This window comes from Anopheles stephensi, unplaced genomic scaffold (genome assembly GCF_013141755.1).
Source record: "Anopheles stephensi strain Indian unplaced genomic scaffold, UCI_ANSTEP_V1.0 ucontig349, whole genome shotgun sequence".
NCBI classification, from domain to species: Eukaryota; Metazoa; Arthropoda; class Insecta; order Diptera; family Culicidae; genus Anopheles; species Anopheles stephensi.
This window is the reverse complement of record NW_023405290.1, coordinates 86,939-112,497: the sequence shown is the minus strand read 5'-3', so window position 1 is coordinate 112,497 and position 25,559 is coordinate 86,939. Positions and strand designations below refer to the sequence as shown.

The window sequence follows — 25,559 nt, the reverse complement described above, 5'->3', positions numbered from 1 at the left end:
AGAAGCGACCGCGTTGCCGGGCCAGTATGAATGCGGTGCGTTTATAGTGCAGTGCTGGGTACGCGCGTGTTTGGCGCACTACTGTGAGGCGAAACTAACAACGACGCCGGTGATTCGCGATGCTGGGAAAAGGAGCGCCAGTGGGAATGATGGCTTGTACAGCGCGCACAGCTGCCAGTACTGCTCGCCGCCTGAGAAGGGCCCGATCAACGCGGCCAGCTTTGTATGGGCGTGCGTCTATGCGGCAGTGTTGAAAATTGGTGATTTTTTCACAACTACCCCCACGGGGGACTAAAACCGACGGCGGCGGTGGCAAAAGGAGTGCCAATGGGAGTGATCTGGTTGTTTGTACAACGCGTACGTCGGTGCCATCACTGGTGCCGGTACAATAATATTACAATGTGCATGTTCATAGGCGACGACATAGTTTAAAAAAAAAACGATGACACTTAACGTCTGAAACCGTCGTGGTTGGTCTAAATAAACGCGTCCTCGAGGCGAAAAGGCGCGCACGCATTAAACGTCGGGTAAAAGGTCGGCCACACATTATGCTTAAGCGGCTGGAAAACAGAAACTCCACATAAAAAAAAAGAAAAAAAAACAAAACGAAAGTTTCAAAAAGCTTCAGTAAGAGTAGTGATGGGATTCGAATCCCGGGGCGGCCCTGCCATGTGAAGACCGGCGCCGCTGTAGCGTCGGCCACCGGACCACTTGTGCGAGGTGAAGGAAAGGTAGTGACAAAAGCGCCAAAGTACATACGGTTGATACACTGACACATTCTCACTGCGGTGCCGTACGCGAGAGCGTATGCTCTCCTGAGAATGCTCATCGACCGATCGAATGATTGCGAGAGCGAGACCGGTACAGGAATTAGAACGACACAGTCTAGCGAATGCTCTACCGTTGCTGAAAATGTCTCTTTCGGAAAGGGGGAGGGGGGAGTCGAGAGCGTAAAAAATGGCGAACGCATCGTGTGTAGCTGTTTGCTTCTGTGATTGTTGTTAAATGTAATGTATCGACCTTGGGCAGCTATGACACCATCAATACAAGCGAGACTGACGCGGCGGGATCGCGCAGTCGTAGAGAGTAAGCCGCAAGCGACACACGCTGGTGTCTTCCTATTAATTCTAACAATTGTAAGCTCATCGAGCAAACTCAAGCTTTAGTCTAAACGATCCCGTTCAGAAGGCGTTTGAGCAATTTATGGCCCTTGGCTTCCTAAAATATTATGTCACACCCACGCGTCCGATAAACATTCAGCTAGGGAGTTAGCAGAGGTGTACAATAAACGCAACCGGGCCAGGATAGGCAACACCTTTTTATGTACCTAGGATGTCCAAATAAATCGAAGCTCCGAAGGCAAACGCTGTTCTGTTAGGACAAACGCGACGCGGACCTAAACAGGTACAGCCTCCCACGTAGGATCTCACTAACACACTTCACCAATACAATTAATATTGTTAGCCTATAAGGATCTTTTTATCTGTTAGTAAACTTCACATGTAAAAGTAATCCACAAAGCGACAGTTCATCAGCCGATAGCCAGGCTTGTGCGAGAAGCGAACAAGTTTCAACAAGGAAGTGTTCGTCGAGATTATGGGGTCGTTAGACATCCATCCACGGACACGGAGCGGAATCCACTAAGCGCAGGGGAGCTGCTTTTGAGCATTGCGCAATCGCTCAACCCACAGCGTGCCCCTGGTGACGGCAACAACATCCCGAACGTGGCCTTCATTGCAGCGATGACGGCCTTTCCCGATGTCTTGAGGAGAGCGTTCCAGCACTATATTGATTCCCGGACCACTTCCCGGACGAGTGGCGGGATCGGGAGCTGCAACAAACGGACAGTAGTTAAGAACGTGTGGCAGTATTTGGCTGAATTTGCGAAAGTGAACGGTATGTGCGCTCTTACCCGATGCCCAAATCCTTGTTTCGTACATCGTCAAACGACGGCTAGATGTTCCGTTCCTGTGCGTTTCTGCGACGGAGCAAAAAAAAACATCACCGTGAGTATAATCAAGCACATCCGTTGGTGTCCGGAACACGTTGGTTGATGTTATTACCGTCATCGTTAGCGGAATGCGAAACTACTCACCCAACGTATGCACTGGACGTACCGCGCATTCACCATCCAGAAGTATCGTCTAGCAGAAGAGCGTGTGAAACAACAAGTACAGCACACTGCCTCCCCGCCAGACCGGCAGACATCCACGCGCACGAAACACTCTCCACACTCTCGCGATGGCCACTTGCACGCATCTCAGGCAGTCCTGGATGCTGGAGAGACTCAGCACACGCGCGTTGGTAAGCCTGGCAGGATGTGCACAGCAAACACAAATCACTCGCGCGAGCTTTCTTTCGTGTATTCGGTAACTGGATCGAGCGGAGGTAACAGGCTGCCCCCGAATTCTGTCCGGGGGGCAGGCCGCCCGCCTGTGGTGTTTTCAACGCCGAAAGACGTCGAATTAACGTCGAGCATACACTTTCAAACACTGTGTGTAACGGGCGAATGCGAGGCCGGCACACGGAACACGAAACACTAAATTGAAAACATGAGAAACACGGCAAATCTCTGTTTGCCTACTAGACGACATTAGATAATGACAGTGTGAATTGAAAACACATCTCAGCACACATTGGAAACCATCCATAGGAATAATTAATAAGTAAAAGTCAGGCATGCGTTGAAACCATTATTTAGCAAGCTGAAGTGTGCAACAGACGCTTTTTCCACTGTGTCTCATCTCAGCACCATATTTCATCGAAAATGGCCAGCCGTAAGATCGGAAACCGTCGTAATGATACGTCGTTGCACCTGGAACAACTGACGTGTGAACTGAAGAACAAACTGAACGAACTGCCGCGAGTGAGCAACGTGACATTGGATGACAACGGACCATGCACAGTGGCAGATTTAAGGGCTTGGGAGTACAAGAATTTCGTTTTTATGCCGGACGACATGAAGCGTTTTTACCTGTCGACCGATGGGATGCACACGAGCTGGACTTACAATTATTCGAAGCGCGCAAAATTACGTGTAGGCCACCTCTACATACCTAAATTGACACACATCCAGAACCTCGAACTGAAAGGACCGGGAACTGTGTTCGAGCTCGACCGCATAGGTGACAGGGGTTTCGTTTTACTCGTGTACAAGACAAACGTTACAACCCGTCCGGAAATTTATTTGTTGGAAGTGGGATCGTGGAAGTGGACACTGTTGGCGGACTCCTTTACGACCTACTTACGCATGAGCATCGAGCATCTCGGGCTACCATGTTGGCAGTTAGCCTTTGCCAGCTGTCGCCTGCCAGGGTGGGCTGAACAGCTGTTTTTGGTGCTGGCTCCACATTTGCTGTTGGACTATGACGAAATGCTAGGAGCGAAGAGCGCGCCGGTATACCAACGAGCGCAGCACCCGCTCAATGTGCTAGATCCGGCTAGATTTTGGACCACGGTACGACGCATGCGCTCGGCACATAAATAGCCAACGACCAACGAGAACGAGAACGAGGTGGCCATTACGGAGGATTACTTTACCATTACGATAGACCATTACGCATTTAAAATAATCAATAAATAGCCACTGCACGGCCACTGTTTCAATTACATAGAAATGTAGTTTTATTTCTATCTAAAGCTAGCTTTGGTTTCCTCCCATTCGCATTCCCATTCCGCATTCCAGGGACCAGCTTTGCCCGTAAACAACACAACACACATGGTTTGGTCTGATAATTGTACACAGTTTTGCGATTGTATCGAAGGATCGAATAAAATTGCTTCACACACTTCACCAACCACCATCCAGAAGCGGGTTCCTTGACTGTGTTAACCCGTAGCAGTATATGGGCACCTGGGCAATACACAGTGCCGGACAGACAGCACTGCGCAACGAACACAACTTACACATCACGCACACACACACACACACACACACACACACACACACACACACACACACATCATTTGTTTATTTACACCCACACAAATCATTACCTTGCACCGTTCGATATTCAGACATTGTGCGAGAAGCGACCGCGTTGCCGGGCCAGTATGAATGCGGTGCGTTTATAGTGCAGTGCTGGGTACGCGCGTGTTTGGCGCACTACTGTGAGGCGAAACTAACAACGACGCCGGTGATTCGCGATGCTGGGAAAAGGAGCGCCAGTGGGAATGATGGCTTGTACAGCGCGCACAGCTGCCAGTACTGCTCGCCGCCTGAGAAGGGCCCGATCAACGCGGCCAGCTTTGTATGGGCGTGCGTCTATGCGGCAGTGTTGAAAATTGGTGATTTTTTCACAACTACCCCCACGGGGGACTAAAACCGACGGCGGCGGTGGCAAAAGGAGTGCCAATGGGAGTGATCTGGTTGTTTGTACAACGCGTACGTCGGTGCCATCACTGGTGCCGGTACAATAATATTACAATGTGCATGTTCATAGGCGACGACATAGTTTAAAAAAAAAACGATGACACTTAACGTCTGAAACCGTCGTGGTTGGTCTAAATAAACGCGTCCTCGAGGCGAAAAGGCGCGCACGCATTAAACGTCGGGTAAAAGGTCGGCCACACATTATGCTTAAGCGACTGGAAAACAGAAACTCCACATAAAAAAAAACGAAACGAAAGTTTCCAAAAGCTTTCCAAAATGTGCTCAGCTGGCTACATTCGGACCACAGACGATATAATCAGTTCGTGGCGTTTCGCGTAGGTAAGCTGCTCGAAAGCACTGATCCTAGTCAATGGCGCTGGATACCAACGAAGATGAACGTGGCTGACGATGGGACGAAATGGGCTAAGACGTAGGGCCTATCGGCACAAGGGCGATGGTTTAGGGGACCGCCGTTTCTCTGGGAACCGGAAAATGCGTGGCCTGCTCGCGTCGACCCCGAGAAAGATACGTCGGAAGAACTTCGAAAGATCGTCCATCACCACCAAATTACAGAACCGCTCATCGTTCTCGACCGGTTCTCGAAGTGGAAACGGGTGCTTCGTACCGTGGCGTTTGTGATTCGCTTCGCGCAGAATATCCGTCGTCGCGTCACGCAGAAGGCCACAGTGATTGGGCCACTGACCCAAGATGAGCTAGCGGAAGCCGAACGGGTGATAATCCGGGGCATACAACGAAGGACCTACAGCAGCGAAATCGTCAGCTTGCGCAAACAGACCCCGCAAAAGCATCCGTGGAAAAGGGGGGTCGAGAAGAAAAGCAGCATCTATAAGCTCTCGCCTATTCTGGACGACCACGGGATCCTGAGAGTGGGGGAAACGTCTTTGACGGAATGCGTAGGCATCAACGATTCCTCACGGAACCCGATCATCCTTCCTCGGCGAGACTACGGAACCGATCTCATTATTCGGGAGCAACACGAAAGGTACAAACACGGCAACCACAACACGGTTTTGAGCGAATTAAGGATGCGGTACCACATCCCTAAACTGCTGGGGGAATATCGACGCGTTAGGAGAGATTGTCAGTGGTGCAAAGTGAACAACGCGCGACCGGAGCCACCGCTAATGGGTAATTTACCACAACAAAGAACCGCATTTTATTAACGTGCCTTTTCCTTCACAGGGATCGACTACTTCGGCCCGTTTTTAGTAGCTGTCGGTCGCAGAGTAGAGAAGCGGTGGGGGGTTATATTTGCCTGCCTCACGTCGAGAGCTGTACATCTCGAGATAGCGGCGTCCCTCACCACAGCGTCATGCATACTGGCGTTTCGCAGATTCATCGCTAGACGTGGAACGTGAAGAAGGTACTGCATCAGTTCGTGTTCCCCAAGCGCCCTACGGATGAAGTAATGCTGTCAACGTTCACGGAGATCGAACTCATCCTTAATTCGAGACCACTTACCTACGTGCCCCTGAACGACGAACTGGCTGACCCTATAACACCTAATCACCTGCTCCTTGGGAGCTCTGATGGAAGCAAACCACCGGCAGTTTTCTGTGATAGCCCTGCTACAATCCGGTCGTCGTGGCGAATGGCGCAGCATTCAGCAGATTTATTCTGGAAGAAATGATTAGCAGAATACTTACCCGCACTTACCCGACGAACCAAGTGGTTCGAACCAGTGCGACCGATCGAAGTTGGTGATCTAGTTGTGATAGCGGATATCAATCTTCTAAGAAATTGTTGGCCGAAAGGACGAATTGTCTCAATAATACCTGGAAAGGACGGTCAAGTTAGGCAAGCCACGGAACAAACGAGCAGTGGAACTTACGTTAGACCCGCGCACAAATTACCAGTCTTAGATGTATCAGCTTAGTAGAAAACCGCATGGCAAGAGTCGAATACAGAATATAGCGAAAGTGAAAAACAGCAAACAAACAAACAAACAAACAAACACACACCCACGAAGCAACTGACAGAAGATGGGAAGTGAAGCCACGGTTTGTACAATCGCGAAAGAGAGGTGTGTCATCACGAAGATCGGGTTTATAAAGTCGCCAAAGAGAGGTTGCGTCATCACAAAGAGCGAATTTAGCATTGAGGTGTTTATTATCGCCTAACAAACATATTTAACCGTGGCGCACTTGGGGGGACAATGTTGGAAACTTGATAGGGCTCCCAACGGTCTGTCAGTTGGGTCGGTCAAAAATTCAACCGCGTTTCAACACCGGTGTCTTCAGGAGAGCGTTCCAGCACTATATTGATTCCCGGACCACTTCCCGGACGAGTGGCGGGATCGGGAGCTGCAACAAACGGACAGTAGTTAAGAACGTGTGGCAGTATTTGGCTGAATTTGCGAAAGTGAACGGTATGTGCGCTCTTACCCGATGCCCAAATCCTTGTTTCGTACATCGTCAAACGACGGCTAGATGTTCCGTTCCTGTGCGTTCCTGCGACGGAGCAAAAAAAAACATCACCGTGAGTATAATCAAGCACATCCGTTGGTGTCCGGAACACGTTGGTTGATGTTATTACCGTCATCGTTAGCGGAATGCGAAACTACTCACCCAACGTATGCACTGGACGTACCGCGCATTCAGCATCCAGAAGTATCGTCTAGCAGAAGAGCGTGTGAAACAACAAGTACAGCACACTGCCTCCCCGCCAGACCGGCAGACATCCACGTGCACGAAACACTCTCCATCACGCGATGGCCACTTGCACGCATCTCAGGCGGTCCTGGATGCTGGAGAGACTCAGCACACGCGCGTTGGTAAGCCTGGCAGGATGTGCACAGCAAACACAAATCACTCGCGCGTGCTTTCTTTCGTGTATTCGGTAACTGGATCGAGCGGAGGTAACAGGATGCCCCCGAATTCTGTCCGGGGGGCAGGCCGCCCGCCTGTGGTGTTTTCAACGCCGAAAGACGTCGAATTAACGTCGAGCATACACTTTCAAACACTGTGTGTAACGGGCGAATGCGAGGCCGGCACACGGAACACGAAACACTAAATTGAAAACATGAGAAACACGGCAAATCTCTGTTTGCCTACTAGACGACATTAGATAATGACAGTGTGAATTGAAAACACATCTCAGCACACATTGGAAACCATCCATAGGAATAATTAATAAGTAAAAGTCAGGCATGCGTTGAAACCATTATTTAGCAAGCTGAAGTGTGCAACAGACGCTTTTTCCACTGTGTCTCATCTCAGCACCATATTTCATCGAAAATGGCCAGCCGTAAGATCGGAAACCGTCGTAATGATACGTCGTTGCACCTGGAACAACTGACGTGTGAACTGAAGAACAAACTGAACGAACTGCCGCGAGTGAGCAACGTGACATTGGATGACAACGGACCATGCACAGTGGCAGATTTAAGGGCTTGGGAGTACAAGAATTTCGTTTTTATGCCGGACGACATGAAGCGTTTTTACCTGTCGACCGATGGGATGCACACGAGCTGGACTTACAATTATTCGAAGCGCGCAAAATTACGTGTAGGCCACCTCTACATACCTAAATTGACGCAAATCCAGAACCTCGAACTGAAAGGACCGGGAACTGTGTTCGAGCTCGACCGCATAGGTGACAGGGGTTTTGTTTTACTGGTGTACAAGACAAATGTTACAACCCGTCCGGAAATTTATTTGTTGGAAGTGGGATCGTGGAAGTGGACACTGTTGGCGGACTCCTTTACGACCTACTTACGCATGAGCATCGAGCATCTTGGGCTACCATGTTGGCAGCTAGCCTTTGCCAGCTGTCGCCTGCCAGGGTGGGCTGAACAGCTGTTTTTGGTGCTGGCTCCACATTTGCTGTTGGACTATGACGAAATGCTAGGAGCGAAGAGCGCGCCGGTATACCAACGAGCGCAGCACCCGCTCAATGTGCTAGATCCGGCTAGATTTTGGACCACGGTACGACGCATGCGCTCGGCACATAAATAGCCAACGACCAACGAGAACGAGAACGAGGTGGCCATTACGGAGGATTACTTTACCATTACGATAGACCATTACGCATTTAAAATAATCAATAAATAGCCACTGCACGGCCACTGTTTCAATTACATAGAAATGTAGTTTTATTTCTATCTAAAGCTAGCTTTGGTTTCCTCCCATTCGCATTCCCATTCCGCATTCCAGGGACCAGCTTTGCCCGTGAACAACACAACACACATGGTTTGGTCTGATAATTGTACACAGTTTTGCGATTGTATCGAAGGATCGAATAAAATTGCTTCACAAACTTCACCAACCACCCCCAACCCAGAAGCGGGTTCCTTGACTGGGTTTTACCCGTAGTAGTATATGGGCACCTGGGCAATACGCAGTGCCGGACAGACAGCACTGCGCAACGAACACAACTTACACATCACCCACACACACACATCATTTGTTTATTTACACCCACACAATTCATTACCTTGCACCGTTCGATATTCAGACATTGTGCGAGAAGCGACCGCGTTGCCGGGCCAGTATGAATGCGGTGCGTTTATAATGCAGTGCTGGGTACGCGCGTGTTTGGCGCACTACTGTGAGACGAAACTAACAACGACGCCGGTGATTCGCGATGCTGGGAAAAGGTGCGCCAGTGGGAATGATGGCTTGTACAGCGCGCACAGCTGCCAGTACTGCTCGCCGCCTGAGAAGGGCCCGCTCAACGCGGCCAGCTTTGTATGGGCGTGCGTCTATGCGGCAGTGTTGAAAATTGGTGATTTTTTCGCAACTACCCCCACGGGGGACTAAAAACGACGGCGGCGGTGGCAAAAGGAGTGGCAATGGGCGTGGTCTGGTTGTTTGTACAACGCGTACGTCGGTGCCATCACTGGTGCCGGTACAATAATATTACAATGTGCATGTTCATAGGCGACGACATAGTTTAAAAAAAAACGATGACACTTAACGTCCGAAACCGTCGTCGTTAGTCTAAATAAACGCGTCCTCGAGGCGAAAAGGCGCGCACGCATTAAACGTCGGGTAAAAGGTCGGCCACATATTATGCTTAAGCGACTGGAAAACAGAAACTCCACATAAAAAAAAAACAAAAACAAAACGAAAGTTTCCAAAAGCTTTCCAAAATGTGCTCAGCTGGCTACATTCGGACCACAGACGATATAATCAGTTCGTGGCGTTTCGCGTAGGTGAGCTGCTTGAAAGCACTGATCCTAGTCAATGGCGCTGGATACCAACGAAGATGAACGTGGCTGACGATGGGACGAAATGGGCTAAGACGCAGGGCCTATCGGCACAAGGACGATCGTTTAGGGAACCGCCGTTTCTCTGGGAACCGGAAAATGCGTGGCCTGCACGCGTCGACCCCGAGAAAGATACGTCGGAAGAACTTCGAAAGATCGTCCATCACCACCAAATTACAGAACCGCTCATCGTTCTCGACCGGTGAATGAATGAATTATTGGCATGAACTTGCTACTCTTGCTCATGAGGTTCAATATATCAAGTGAATAAGGTGGATGAACATGATAATGTAGTTTATGAAGATGGAAAAACTAGTTCTAGAAATTTTCCTCTGGCTATTTGAAAAAAATAGTCGAACTCTTACGAGTAACAATATTTACTGCAGGAAGAAAACAGTGTTCCACGACATTTACTGTCTTTTGTGATACTCACATGATCAGGACTTTTTGAAATATTAATTGTTGTCTACAAAGAAAGCTTCCCAGTTTTTTTTTCATCCACAAAACTTTACTCTCAATGGAACGTATTGTAACACCATCACCAGACAGTACAAAATGTATTTTTACCATATTTATTTAGTCCACAATCGCGCTGAAACTTTCACCAAATTTCACCTAACTGTCCCTTCCGAAACTAATAGCAGACCCTACCTTAGCAAATCCTTTCCCTTCCCTTCAACTTATCCCGAAGAATCTCATCAGGAAAAAAAAAAAAGAACGACGACGCCTGCTAAAAGACGCCAGGGCCTTACGGTTACGGGGCGCTGTAATAAATTCGCGTACACGGTAGGCAACAGGAACACACACGGCAAGGCACGGGCCAGACGGGTCAGGCAGTCGTCGTTGCGGGAGAACCTTCTTAGTGGTGGGCTAAAAATAAGCGGATCGCAATCGCAAACTTCTCTCCGGTTGTCCTCACTCCCTCCAAATGCGTCCCTTTCCTGTTCACCCGGCCCCAGATTGGATGGTGAAAAATACGAGGAAGGAAAGAAATTCGGTTTCCGTTCGAGTTTTTCAAGAATCAATTTCACCTTCCGCTGCCGTCACAGTCTAATGGATCTCCTCCTTCCCCGCGGGGCGGTTTCCGTTGGGGCCTTTGCAAATGGGAGGCTGTTTCGTGATTCGGTTCCCTTCAACGTTCGCCTTCACCTGCTCTATTGGTCTGCATCCGCATAAATCCGGTTCCGTGATACACTCCATCTCCCGAGCAGAAGAATAGCTCGGGCAGGCAGCATAGTAATAATCAAAATCTCGCTTAAAATTCTTTCGCTCTTTCTTTTCTCCTCTCGCTATTGCTGCTGCTGGCTTTTTTCTCGCTCTCCATGTCCACAAAACATAAGCCAGTGGCGATGAGTGATTTGGGGAGTACTCCCCCAAGGGAGGAGTACGGAAGGCAAAGGAGACCAGTGAAAGGTGCTGGTCGATAATCTCTTACCTTACTGCCTGTTCGCTTTCCCATTGCTTTGACTCTGGCCGTAGAGTTTCGATCCACTAGCCAGACACAGCGATATTATTTATTTGAATTATGTTTCGGAAAACGTCTCTCAGCGTTGGTGTGGAAAATCGATCGAAATTTATCGATCGTTTCGGAAGGGGGGGGGGGGGCGGGGGGGGGGAAGGTGTTGGTTTTTTGGGGTTTCGATCGTTGAATCGATCACCCGTCTAGCGCTATCGAGGTCAGTTTACCACCATTTGTTTGAAAGGTTTTTCTTGGAGAGGGCCATTAAAATTCTCATGCTTCGCCAAGACAGCAAAAGTTGAAGCGAGCTCGTATTGTTTGCCCTACCCCACACCAGGGAATGTGGCGAATCCATCGACATTTACATGTTAAAAAAAATCGAAACAAATAGGAAAAAATACATGTGAAATAGAAAAAAGTACATGTGTGTGTGTGTGTGTGTGTGTGTGTGTGTGTGTGTGTGTGTGTGTGTGTGTGTGTGTGTGTGTGTGTGTGTGTGTGTGTGTGTGTGTGTGTGTGTGTGTGTGTGTGTGTGTGTGTGTGTATGTGCCGTGCCGTGCCGTTGTTTATTTATCCAAGCTTCTTCGCCAGTCTCCGGCAGACCGGGCCCGGTTTATTGGTGTGGATGAAAAGGAAAACTGTTCTTGAAGTTCTTACCATACCAATGTGTACCGTCGTTTTTCCACGCTTCCCCGCACGCATCCGCAAAAATCGCATCGGCTTTTCTTCTCCGTTGCTACACTGTGAAAAGTTCGTCTTGAGCAGGGAACAGTCGGCGGTCGGCGATACGACTTGTTTGATTGGAGCTGACTTTGGATGGTTTTTGTTTGTGTATGCTAATGTTTGTCCGTTCCCACGGAATAATTCACGGAACCCGATCATCCTTCCTCGGCGAGACTACGGAACCGATCTCATTATTCGGGAGCAACATGCCTCTCGTGAGTTGAAGGAAGCTTTGGAAGAGGTTGATCACGACGTTCTGATGACCGAGCTTGGCGGCTGCTGGGAGCGTTTGGTACGTTCCGTGAAGAAGGCACTGAATCAGTTCGTGTTCACCAAGCGCCCTACGGATGAAGTAATGCTGTCAACGTTCACGGAGATCGAACTCATCCTTAATTCGAGACCACTTACCTACGTGCCCCTGAACGACGAACTGGCTGACCCTATAACATCTAATCACTCTCCTCCTTGGGAGCTCTGATGGAAGCAAACCACCGGCAGTTTTCTGTGATAGCCCTGCTACAATCCGGTCGTCGTGGCGAATGGCGCAGCATTCAGCAGATTTATTCTGGAAGAAATGGTTAGCAGAATACTTACCCACACTTACCCGACGAACCAAGTGGTTCGAACCAGTCAAGTTAGGCAAGCCACGGTACAAACGAGCAGTGGAACTTACGTTAGAACCGCGCACAAATTAGCAGTCTTAGATGTATCAGCTTAGTAGAAAACCGCATGGCAAGAGTCGAATACAGAATATAGAGAAAGTGAAAAACTGCAAACAAACAAACAAACAAACACACACCCACGAAGCAACTGACAGAAGATGGGAAGTGAAGCCACGGTTTGTACAATCGCGAAAGAGAGGTGTGTCATCACGAAGATCGGGTTTATAAAGTCGCTAAAGAGAGGTTGCGTCATCACGAAGAGCGAATTTTGCATTGAGGTGTTTATTATCGCCTAACAAACATATTTAACCGTGGCGCACTTGGGGGGACAATGTTGGAAACTTGATAGGGCTCCCAACGGTCTGTCAGTTGGGTCGGTCAAAAATTCAACCGCGTTTCAACACCGGTGTCTTCAGGAGAGCGTTCCAGCACTATATTGATTCCCGGACCACTTCCCGGACGAGTGGCGGGATCGGGAGCTGCAACAAACGGACAGTAGTTAAGAACGTGTGGCAGTATTTGGCTGAATTTGCGAAAGTGAACGGTATGTGCGCTCTTACCCGATGCCCAAATCCTTGTTTCGTACATCGTCAAACGACGGCTAGATGTTCCGTTCCTGTGCGTTCCTGCGACGGAGCAAAAAAAAACATCACCGTGAGTATAATCAAGCACATCCGTTGGTGTCCGGAACACGTTGGTTGATGTTATTACCGTCATCGTTAGCGGAATGCGAAACTACTCACCCAACGTATGCACTGGACGTACCGCGCATTCAGCATCCAGAAGTATCGTCTAGCAGAAGAGCGTGTGAAACAACAAGTACAGCACACTGCCTCCCCGCCAGACCGGCAGACATCCACGTGCACGAAACACTCTCCATCACGCGATGGCCACTTGCACGCATCTCAGGCGGTCCTGGATGCTGGAGAGACTCAGCACACGCGCGTTGGTAAGCCTGGCAGGATGTGCACAGCAAACACAAATCACTCGCGCGTGCTTTCTTTCGTGTATTCGGTAACTGGATCGAGCGGAGGTAACAGGATGCCCCCGAATTCTGTCCGGGGGGCAGGCCGCCCGCCTGTGGTGTTTTCAACGCCGAAAGACGTCGAATTAACGTCGAGCATACACTTTCAAACACTGTGTGTAACGGGCGAATGCGAGGCCGGCACACGGAACACGAAACACTAAATTGAAAACATGAGAAACACGGCAAATCTCTGTTTGCCTACTAGACGACATTAGATAATGACAGTGTGAATTGAAAACACATCTCAGCACACATTGGAAACCATCCATAGGAATAATTAATAAGTAAAAGTCAGGCATGCGTTGAAACCATTATTTTTATGTTGGTGATATCGGGGGAGACAATGATGCCGGTACGCGGACGATTGCGGTTTACAACAAATTAAAACTTATTTATTACGTTACACTTATTACACTTATTACACACGCACACACACACACACGCTAAAACTTCGCTCGTCTAACGCGTCCTGTCTCGGCAGCGGCTGGATCAAGAAAAGAGGCCGATCGGTCCCGAAGCCCGAACACGAAGGATGAACCGCATGGCACGTCGATCGCTGTCATCCGTTGACAGGACCGAGTAACGGCGTTACGGTCCGGGCCTCCGCTGCTTGGTCGAGTATACACTCAACACCTCCCCCTTTTAATTCAGCCGATACGCGCTGAACCTACGAGGCAGTCTTCTAGTCCTAGAAGATCGTCGTGGTAGCTGTGTCTGCTGGGTGTTGCTGCTGCCACTAGACGAAGCCGCTCGTTGTACCTCCGGTTGCACGGATGATGCTGGCGATGATGCCGGTGCTCGCTGAACCCCTGTCAGCGCCGGTGCTGCTGAAGATGAGGCTGGCTCCGTTGGCAGCGAAGCGGACGGCGACTGCTGACGAGACGTCAAACTCATCTCATCTAAAAGTAAACTAAGGGGAAATTGGTGCTGATCCATCTCGTTCCGTTCTGATGAGCTAGCGACACGGCGGCGGAGCTGATTCACATGACGCCGAAGTCTTCTCTGGTCGTGCGACACAACCTCGTACATGACGTTGCCAATTCTGCGAGCAATCCTCCCTGCTATCCAATTCCAAGAGTTTGCCCGATACACCTTGGCATACACTAAATCACCAGGCTGGTATTCACGAAAGTCATCCTTCGCTGTAGACTCCGATGCTGCAGGAGGGCGCAATAGATGATGAATTGTCCTGGTCGTTCTTCCAAACATCACTTCGGCTGGTGTGCGCTGGTCCAAAGCAGGATTTGGTGTTGAGCGATACGTGAGAAGAAACAAGTCCAGGGCCTCTTCAAGGGACACGTTCCTCGCCCGTATTTTCTTCAGTGATCGCTTGAAGGTATCCACAAATCGCTCTGCCTGGCCGTTGGACTGTGGATGAAAAGGCGGTGTGCGAACATGGTCGATGCCGTTACACTCACAGAACTCCTTGAAGGCCTCGCTGGAGAACTGGGTACCGTTGTCGCTGACCAATGTAACTGGCGGTCCAAATCTGGCAAATATTCCTCGCAAAATAGATATTGTAGCGAATGAGGTAATACTTGCAGTTTTAATGATTTCCGGCCACTTGGAGTAGGCATCTACCGCAATCAGGAAATAGGCTCCCTCCACAGGTCCAGCGTAATCGATGTGTACGCGGTGCCAAGGCCCAGGTGGCTTCGGCCAACATGATGGTATCTGGGATGGTGGTGATTTCGCCGCAGCCTGGCATGCTTCGCATGAAGCAACTCGATCGGCAATGTCGCTGTCCAATGATGGCCAATACACGAAACTGCGTGCAATCGCCTTCATTCGCTGGATGCCCGGATGCCCTTGATGAAGCTGTCTAAGGCATCTCTGCTGCAAAGCTGCGGGAATCACAATCCTCTCTCCGAAGAGGATACAGTCGCCAACGGTCGTCAGTGCTTCCCTTCTGTTGTGGAATTGGGCCAATTCCGCACCATAACTGACCTTACCTGGCCAACCCGATTGGACGTAGCGGTACACTTCGCGCAGTAGAGGGTCCTTTTTCGTAGCTGCTGCAACTTCTTCGCGATCATGTACTCCTGCTCCGGTTTCGCGTGCTTGCTGATGAGCCGCGACAGCAGGTCTGCATTGCCGAATTTATCCGTGGGTATGTACTCGATTTCGAAGTCGTATAGCTGCAGCGCTAGAGCGAACCGCTGCAGCCGGTTGGCAGTATACACAGGAATTCCCTTTTTTTGATCCAAAGATGCGCAGCAATGGCTTGTGGTCGGTTTGGAGGCGGAAATGCCTGCCATAAAGCATCTTGTGGAATCGGGTTACTGCAAAGATGATAGCCAGTCCTTCGCGGTCAATCTGGCTGTACCCCTCTTCTGCTTTCGTTAGAGCCCGTGACGCGTGCTGCACCACCTTTATTGATCCATCCGGAAACTTGTGGCTAATGGTGGCTCCGAGCCCAACCGATGAGGCGTCTGCGGCTACTATAATTTCAGCCGTAGGGTCATAATGTGTCAGAAGCAGATCAGACTTTAATATTTCCTTGAACTTTCTGAAGGCCTCTCCGCACTGCTTCGTCCATACAAACTGATTGCCATCTTTCAACAAGTTATCCAGGGGGTATCTCAAATTCCGCATGTTAGGCACAAATTTTCCGTAGTAATTAATGGCACCCAAAAACGAGCGGACTTCATTCACATTTGATGGAGCTGGTAGGTTTACAATAGCATAAATTTTCTTTGGATTCGGTCTAAGGCCAGTACGATCAATTATGTGCCCGAGGTACTCTATCTGATGCGTCTTAAAAGCACACTTCTCAGCTTTGATAGTAAACCCAAATTCTTTAATACGCTGAAGCACCTTGTTGAGATTTTCATCGTGCTCTTCTTCAGTTCTTCCCCCGACAACAACGTCGTCCAGATAGCCAGAAGTGTAACACAATCCGGCGAGCATCGCATCCATTATCTGCTGGAACGCGGCTGGCGCAACCTTTAATCCAGGAGGCAGACGATTGTAAAGGTAAAGACCTCGATGCGTGTTGATCGTTAAAAGGGGCCTGTAACGCTCTTCAATCTCAACTTGCAAAAATGCGTCTGACAAATCCACTTTGCTAAAAAATTTGCAATGGGCCAATCTTGCAAAAATATCATCGGGGAGCGGTAACGGATATTCATGCGGACGCAACGCATCGTTCAACCCCGTCGAATAATCGCCGCAGATTCGAATAGCTCCACTGCTTTTGCGTACGACGACTATTGGTGTCGCCCATTCCGAGTAATCAACAGGTGTGATCACATTCATCTGGACCAGGCGATCGAGCTCTTCCTCTACTGTAGCCTGCATTGCGTATGCAACCGGTCGCTTCGGGCGGAACACCGGACGGCAATTATCCTTAAGCTGCAGCTTGATCTGCGCTTTCGTGCAAAGCCCTGTGCCACGAAAAACTTCCGGAAAACGGCTCTGCAATTCCTTGGGAATCTGTGCGGTCGTCGAAACTTTGGCGCAAAACACATCCATTGGAACGGAGCTAAGAGCAAAAAGGTCAATCAAGTCTGCTCCCAGTAACAATAAATCGACTTGAGCCACACGGATGATCGCCGGCTTGGTAGCATTACAAATGGCAACCTCTGCTCTAAACTCGCCAAGTAGCTCCAGCCTCTCATTAGAGGCAGTCTTTGCGCAAACGGTAGGCTGCACCAATGACGGCTTCCCTACTTTCTCCCACGCTGAACGACCTATGACCGATATATCTGAACCCGTATCTAGCTGCAACCGGATGCCAACTCCATTGATGGAAACTTCCACAAACTTGCGACTAGCCCGTACGCTGCACACCGTGACGGTTTTAGCAAACCGCGTTGGGCGATAAAACTTTCGGCCAGCCCGATGCTTCTGCTTGCGGCAGCGTTCCTCCAGATGACCAACTTCACCGCATTCACGACACTTATGGTTAGTATGCGGACAATCCTTCACCCAATGCAAAGCTCCACAGAACCAACAAGGGTTACTTGGTTTTCCCGACCGGTCATCACGATGTATGGGACGCGAGCGCAATCCTTTGCCGCGAAACCCATGATGGCTACGGCGCGCGCCATTTTGAATTGCCAACACTCGCTCCTCTTTTTCTCCAATGATCATCGCATTTTGCTTCTTTAATGCCACCAGACGACTACACTCCGCCGATAATTGCTCGAGGGTGATTTCAGCATGTTCCTCGATACGCGAGAGCAGCTTTACCCGAAAATCTCTATCCGTGTCTTCTTTCAGCCCACATACAAAAATCAGACACTTGAGCTGTTCTTCACCCATGCGGTTCAGCTCAAAATCAACACATGCCCGATTGACTCGACATGCGTAGGCCAAAAAATCCTCAGCTTTCGTTTTGACGATTTGCATGCATTTGTAGCGTTTAGTTAAAAGGGATTCTGCCTTGCCGAAAATGGCCTTCAATTTTTCCACGGTAGCCTCAAATGTTAAATCGCGGGGATTACGGGGTAAAATGTAATTCACGTACCTCTCATGCTCCATTGATCCTAGCTTCCGCATAAGCATTCGTACCTTGGCCGCATCGTCAATCCTGGCTGCATCACTGACGAACAGATCCTCGTAGCGCGAGTACCACGCCTCGAACGTTAGACCGGCTTCAGCCTCGAAGCGGAATTCGGTGATGTTTCTCGCCAGCGAGTCCAGGATTTGCTCCGGATTGGCTGGAGCTGACCGATGCTGCTGCTGCGGTTGCGACGCGATTTCCGATACTAGTGGTTGCTGCTGTGATGCACTTGGCGGATGCACTACTGGTAGCTGCTGCTGCGATGCGTTTGTGGGCAGTGATGCTGGTGGCTGTTGCTCAATTTTTGTCATTAATTGGCGTAGAAGCTGCATTATTTGATACATTGTTGGCTCACCGTTTTGTGACACGCCTGGTAGCGATGGCGGGTGCTGCATCGAAGCGGCTGGAGCGAGCGATGGCGGATGAAGGCTTGTGGGCGCTGATGATAGCGATGGCGAAAAATGTACCGAGGACGCTTGAGATCCCTGCTGCTCGACCGCTGGAGCGTTTGACGGGAGCGGTTGGCCGTATCCGGGTTGTAGTAACGCAGTACCCGGGGTTTCGAACTGCTGCGAGAGACGGCGCTGCTCTTCCTCCATCGATGAGTCCGTACGACGGCGTTTGCGTGAGGAAGGAATTGTTGCTCTGCGTGTGTATCACTTTTTTTTTTACCAAATTTCCTCGTCGCCACTTTTATGTTGGTGATATCGGGGGAGACAATGATGCCGGTACGCGGACGATTGCGGTTTACAACAAATTAAAACTTATTTATTACGTTACACTTATTACACTTATTACACACGCACACACACACACACGCTAAAACTTCGCTCGTCTAACGCGTCCTGTCTCGGCAGCTGCTGGATCAAGAAAAGAGGCCGATCGGTCCCGAAGCCCGAACACGAAGGATGAACCGCATGGCACGTCGATCGCTGTCATCCGTTGACAGGACCGAGTAACGGCGTTACGGTCCGGGCCTCCGCTGCTTGGTCGAGTATACACTCAACAATTATTTAGCAAGCTGAAGTGTGCAACAGACGCTTTTTCCACTGTGTCTCATCTCAGCACCATATTTCATCGAAAATGGCCAGCCGTAAGATCGGAAACCGTCGTAATGATACGTCGTTGCACCTGGAACAACTGACGTGTGAACTGAAGAACAAACTGAACGAACTGCCGCGAGTGAGCAACGTGACATTGGATGACAACGGACCATGCACAGTGGCAGATTTAAGGGCTTGGGAGTACAAGAATTTCGTTTTTATGCCGGACGACATGAAGCGTTTTTACCTGTCGACCGATGGGATGCACACGAGCTGGACTTACAATTATTCGAAGCGCGCAAAATTACGTGTAGGCCACCTCTACATACCTAAATTGACGCAAATCCAGAACCTCGAACTGAAAGGACCGGGAACTGTGTTCGAGCTCGACCGCATAGGTGACAGGGGTTTTGTTTTACTGGTGTACAAGACAAATGTTACAACCCGTCCGGAAATTTATTTGTTGGAAGTGGGATCGTGGAAGTGGACACTGTTGGCGGACTCCTTTACGACCTACTTACGCATGAGCATCGAGCATCTTGGGCTACCATGTTGGCAGCTAGCCTTTGCCAGCTGTCGCCTGCCAGGGTGGGCTGAACAGCTGTTTTTGGTGCTGGCTCCACATTTGCTGTTGGACTATGACGAAATGCTAGGAGCGAAGAGCGCGCCGGTATACCAACGAGCGCAGCACCCGCTCAATGTGCTAGATCCGGCTAGATTTTGGACCACGGTACGACGCATGCGCTCGGCACATAAATAGCCAACGACCAACGAGAACGAGAACGAGGTGGCCATTACGGAGGATTACTTTACCATTACGATAGACCATTACGCATTTAAAATAATCAATAAATAGCCACTGCACGGCCACTGTTTCAATTACATAGAAATGTAGTTTTATTTCTATCTAAAGCTAGCTTTGGTTTCCTCCCATTCGCATTCCCATTCCGCATTCCAGGGACCAGCTTTGCCCGTGAACAACACAACACACATGGTTTGGTCTGATAATTGTACACAGTTTTGCGATTGTATCGAAGGATCGAATAAAATTGCTTCACAAACTTCACCAACCACCCCCAACCCAGAAGCGGGTTCCTTGACTGGGTTTTACCCGTAGTAGTATATGGGCACCTGGGCAATACGCAGTGCCGGACAGACAGCACTGCGCAACGAACACAACTTACACATCACCCACACACACACATCATTTGTTTATTTACACCCACACAATTCATTACCTTGCACCGTTCGATATTCAGACATTGTGCGAGAAGCGACCGCGTTGCCGGGCCAGTATGAATGCGGTGCGTTTATAATGCAGTGCTGGGTACGCGCGTGTTTGGCGCACTACTGTGAGACGAAACTAACAACGACGCCGGTGATTCGCGATGCTGGGAAAAGGTGCGCCAGTGGGAATGATGGCTTGTACAGCGCGCACAGCTGCCAGTACTGCTCGCCGCCTGAGAAGGGCCCGATCAACGCGGCCAGCTTTGTATGGGCGTGCGTCTATGCGGCAGTGTTGAAAATTGGTGATTTTTTCGCAACTACCCCCACGGGGGACTAAAAACGACGGCGGCGGTGGCAAAAGGAGTGGCAATGGGCGTGGTCTGGTTGTTTGTACAACGCGTACGTCGGTGCCATCACTGGTGCCGGTACAATAATATTACAATGTGCATGTTCATAGGCGACGACATAGTTTAAAAAAAAACGATGACACTTAACGTCCGAAACCGTCGTCGTTAGTCTAAATAAACGCGTCCTCGAGGCGAAAAGGCGCGCACGCATTAAACGTCGGGTAAAAGGTCGGCCACATATTATGCTTAAGCGACTGGAAAACAGAAACTCCACATAAAAAAAAAACAAAAACAAAACGAAAGTTTCCAAAAGCTTTCCAAAATGTGCTCAGCTGGCTACATTCGGACCACAGACGATATAATCAGTTCGTGGCGTTTCGCGTAGGTGAGCTGCTTGAAAGCACTGATCCTAGTCAATGGCGCTGGATACCAACGAAGATGAACGTGGCTGACGATGGGACGAAATGGGCTAAGACGCAGGGCCTATCGGCACAAGGACGATCGTTTAGGGAACCGCCGTTTCTCTGGGAACCGGAAAATGCGTGGCCTGCACGCGTCGACCCCGAGAAAGATACGTCGGAAGAACTTCGAAAGATCGTCCATCACCACCAAATTACAGAACCGCTCATCGTTCTCGACCGGTGAATGAATGAATTATTGGCATGAACTTGCTACTCTTGCTCATGAGGTTCAATATATCAAGTGAATAAGGTGGATGAACATGATAATGTAGTTTATGAAGATGGAAAAACTAGTTCTAGAAATTTTCCTCTGGCTATTTGAAAAAAATAGTCGAACTCTTACGAGTAACAATATTTACTGCAGGAAGAAAACAGTGTTCCACGACATTTACTGTCTTTTGTGATACTCACATGATCAGGACTTTTTGAAATATTAATTGTTGTCTACAAAGAAAGCTTCCCAGTTTTTTTTTTCATCCACAAAACTTTACTCTCAATGGAACGTATTGTAACACCATCACCAGACAGTACAAAATGTATTTTTACCATATTTATTTAGTCCACAATCGCGCTGAAACTTTCACCAAATTTCACCTAACTGTCCCTTCCGAAACTAATAGCAGACCCTACCTTAGCAAATCCTTTCCCTTCCCTTCAACTTATCCCGAAGAATCTCATCAGGAAAAAAAAAAAGAACGACGACGCCTGCTAAAAGACGCCAGGGCCTTACGGTTACGGGGCGCTGTAATAAATTCGCGTACACGGTAGGCAACAGGAACACACACGGCAAGGCACGGGCCAGACGGGTCAGGCAGTCGTCGTTGCGGGAGAACCTTCTTAGTGGTGGGCTAAAAATAAGCGGATCGCAATCGCAAACTTCTCTCCGGTTGTCCTCACTCCCTCCAAATGCGTCCCTTTCCTGTTCACCCGGCCCCAGATTGGATGGTGAAAAATACGAGGAAGGAAAGAAATTCGGTTTCCGTTCGAGTTTTTCAAGAATCAATTTCACCTTCCGCTGCCGTCACAGTCTAATGGATCTCCTCCTTCCCCGCGGGGCGGTTTCCGTTGGGGCCTTTGCAAATGGGAGGCTGTTTCGTGATTCGGTTCCCTTCAACGTTCGCCTTCACCTGCTCTATTGGTCTGCATCCGCATAAATCCGGTTCCGTGATACACTCCATCTCCCGAGCAGAAGAATAGCTCGGGCAGGCAGCATAGTAATAATCAAAATCTCGCTTAAAATTCTTTCGCTCTTTCTTTTCTCCTCTCGCTATTGCTGCTGCTGGCTTTTTTCTCGCTCTCCATGTCCACAAAACATAAGCCAGTGGCGATGAGTGATTTGGGGAGTACTCCCCCAAGGGAGGAGTACGGAAGGCAAAGGAGACCAGTGAAAGGTGCTGGTCGATAATCTCTTACCTTACTGCCTGTTCGCTTTCCCATTGCTTTGACTCTGGCCGTAGAGTTTCGATCCACTAGCCAGACACAGCGATATTATTTATTTGAATTATGTTTCGGAAAACGTCTCTCAGCGTTGGTGTGGAAAATCGATCGAAATTTATCGATCGTTTCGGAAGGGGGGGGGGGGGGGGCGGAGGGGGGGGAAGGTGTTGGTTTTTTGGGGTTTCGATCGTTGAATCGATCACCCGTCTAGCGCTATCGAGGTCAGTTTACCACCATTTGTTTGAAAGGTTTTTCTTGGAGAGGGCCATAAAAATTCTCATGCTTCGCCAAGACAGCAAAAGTTGAAGCGAGCTCGTATTGTTTGCCCTACCCCACACCAGGGAATGTGGCGAATCCATCGACATTTACATGTTAAAAAAAATCGAAACAAATAGGAAAAAATACATGTGAAATAGAAAAAAGTACATGTGTGTGTGTGTGTGTGTGTGTGTGTGTGTGTGTGTGTGTGTGTGTGTGTGTGTGTGTGTGTGTGTGTATGTGCCGTGCCGTGCCGTTGTTTATTTATCCAAGCTTCTTCGCCAGTCTCCGGCAGACCGGGCCCGGTTTATTGGTGTGGATGAAAAGGAAAACTGTTCTTGAAGTTCTTACCATACCAATGTGTACCGTCGTTTTTCCACGCTTCCCCGCACGCATCCGCAAAAATCGCATCGGCTTTTCTTCTCCGTTGCTACACTGTGAAAAGTTCGTCTTGAGCAGGGAACAGTCGGCGGTCGGCGATACGACTTGTTTGATTGGAGCTGACTTTGGATGGTTTTTGTTTGTGTATGCTAATGTTTGTCCGTTCCCACGGAATAATTCACGGAACCCGATCATCCTTCCTCGGCGAGACTACGGAACCGATCTCATTATTCGGGAGCAACATGCCTCTCGTGAGTTGAAGGAAGCTTTGGAAGAGGTTGATCACGACGTTCTGATGACCGAGCTTGGCGGCTGCTGGGAGCGTTTGGTACGTTCCGTGAAGAAGGCACTGAATCAGTTCGTGTTCACCAAGCGCCCTACGGATGAAGTAATGCTGTCAACGTTCACGGAGATCGAACTCATCCTTAATTCGAGACCACTTACCTACGTGCCCCTGAACGACGAACTGGCTGACCCTATAACATCTAATCACTCTCCTCCTTGGGAGCTCTGATGGAAGCAAACCACCGGCAGTTTTCTGTGATAGCCCTGCTACAATCCGGTCGTCGTGGCGAATGGCGCAGCATTCAGCAGATTTATTCTGGAAGAAATGGTTAGCAGAATACTTACCCACACTTACCCGACGAACCAAGTGGTTCGAACCAGTCAAGTTAGGCAAGCCACGGTACAAACGAGCAGTGGAACTTACGTTAGAACCGCGCACAAATTAGCAGTCTTAGATGTATCAGCTTAGTAGAAAACCGCATGGCAAGAGTCGAATACAGAATATAGAGAAAGTGAAAAACTGCAAACAAACAAACAAACAAACACACACCCACGAAGCAACTGACAGAAGATGGGAAGTGAAGCCACGGTTTGTACAATCGCGAAAGAGAGGTGTGTCATCACGAAGATCGGGTTTATAAAGTCGCTAAAGAGAGGTTGCGTCATCACGAAGAGCGAATTTTGCATTGAGGTGTTTATTATCGCCTAACAAACATATTTAACCGTGGCGCACTTGGGGGGACAATGTTGGAAACTTGATAGGGCTCCCAACGGTCTGTCAGTTGGGTCGGTCAAAAATTCAACCGCGTTTCAACACCGGTGTCTTCAGGAGAGCGTTCCAGCACTATATTGATTCCCGGACCACTTCCCGGACGAGTGGCGGGATCGGGAGCTGCAACAAACGGACAGTAGTTAAGAACGTGTGGCAGTATTTGGCTGAATTTGCGAAAGTGAACGGTATGTGCGCTCTTACCCGATGCCCAAATCCTTGTTTCGTACATCGTCAAACGACGGCTAGATGTTCCGTTCCTGTGCGTTCCTGCGACGGAGCAAAAAAAAACATCACCGTGAGTATAATCAAGCACATCCGTTGGTGTCCGGAACACGTTGGTTGATGTTATTACCGTCATCGTTAGCGGAATGCGAAACTACTCACCCAACGTATGCACTGGACGTACCGCGCATTCAGCATCCAGAAGTATCGTCTAGCAGAAGAGCGTGTGAAACAACAAGTACAGCACACTGCCTCCCCGCCAGACCGGCAGACATCCACGTGCACGAAACACTCTCCATCACGCGATGGCCACTTGCACGCATCTCAGGCGGTCCTGGATGCTGGAGAGACTCAGCACACGCGCGTTGGTAAGCCTGGCAGGATGTGCACAGCAAACACAAATCACTCGCGCGTGCTTTCTTTCGTGTATTCGGTAACTGGATCGAGCGGAGGTAACAGGATGCCCCCGAATTCTGTCCGGGGGGCAGGCCGCCCGCCTGTGGTGTTTTCAACGCCGAAAGACGTCGAATTAACGTCGAGCATACACTTTCAAACACTGTGTGTAACGGGCGAATGCGAGGCCGGCACACGGAACACGAAACACTAAATTGAAAACATGAGAAACACGGCAAATCTCTGTTTGCCTACTAGACGACATTAGATAATGACAGTGTGAATTGAAAACACATCTCAGCACACATTGGAAACCATCCATAGGAATAATTAATAAGTAAAAGTCAGGCATGCGTTGAAACCATTATTTAGCAAGCTGAAGTGTGCAACAGACGCTTTTTCCACTGTGTCTCATCTCAGCACCATATTTCATCGAAAATGGCCAGCCGTAAGATCGGAAACCGTCGTAATGATACGTCGTTGCACCTGGAACAACTGACGTGTGAACTGAAGAACAAACTGAACGAACTGCCGCGAGTGAGCAACGTGACATTGGATGACAACGGACCATGCACAGTGGCAGATTTAAGGGCTTGGGAGTACAAGAATTTCGTTTTTATGCCGGACGACATGAAGCGTTTTTACCTGTCGACCGATGGGATGCACACGAGCTGGACTTACAATTATTCGAAGCGCGCAAAATTACGTGTAGGCCACCTCTACATACCTAAATTGACGCAAATCCAGAACCTC

General features: G+C 49.3%; 1 protein-coding gene across 8 annotated transcripts; it reads right to left on the bottom strand.

Moving 5' to 3' along the window:
* Nucleotides 1–13,879: 13,879 nt before the first annotated feature.
* LOC118516598 (uncharacterized protein K02A2.6-like) lies at nucleotides 13,880–18,752 on the bottom strand. 8 transcript variants are annotated; one of them, XM_036062561.1, is made up of 3 exons: nucleotides 17,860–18,735; nucleotides 15,016–15,420; nucleotides 13,880–14,841 (listed from the first exon to the last, which is right to left on the bottom strand). In XM_036062561.1, the coding sequence occupies exons 1-3, from the start codon at nucleotides 18,577–18,579 to the stop codon at nucleotides 14,116–14,118; spliced, it is 1,851 nt and encodes a 616-aa protein (XP_035918454.1). In that variant the 5' UTR covers nucleotides 18,580–18,735; the 3' UTR covers nucleotides 13,880–14,115. The 8 variants fall into 8 exon arrangements, with proteins under 8 accessions (XP_035918454.1, XP_035918453.1, XP_035918455.1 ...); XM_036062562.1 differs by having other exon boundaries at nucleotides 14,157–14,841; nucleotides 14,928–15,420; nucleotides 17,860–18,750; XM_036062564.1 differs by having other exon boundaries at nucleotides 14,157–15,420; nucleotides 17,860–17,874; nucleotides 17,945–18,750.
* Nucleotides 18,753–25,559: the final 6,807 nt, after the last annotated feature.

Bases quoted from the DNA above. Each gene is read 5' to 3' on its own strand.
- LOC118516598 (XM_036062560.1), bottom strand. From the start codon at position 18,579: ATGGAGGAAGAGCAGCGCCGTCTCTCGCAGCAGTTCGAAACCCCGGGT. The intron at 15,421-17,859 runs GCAGAATCCCTT...TGGCCAGGTAAG, and splicing joins TGAAGGCCATTTTCGGCAAG to GTCAGTTATGGTGCGGAATT.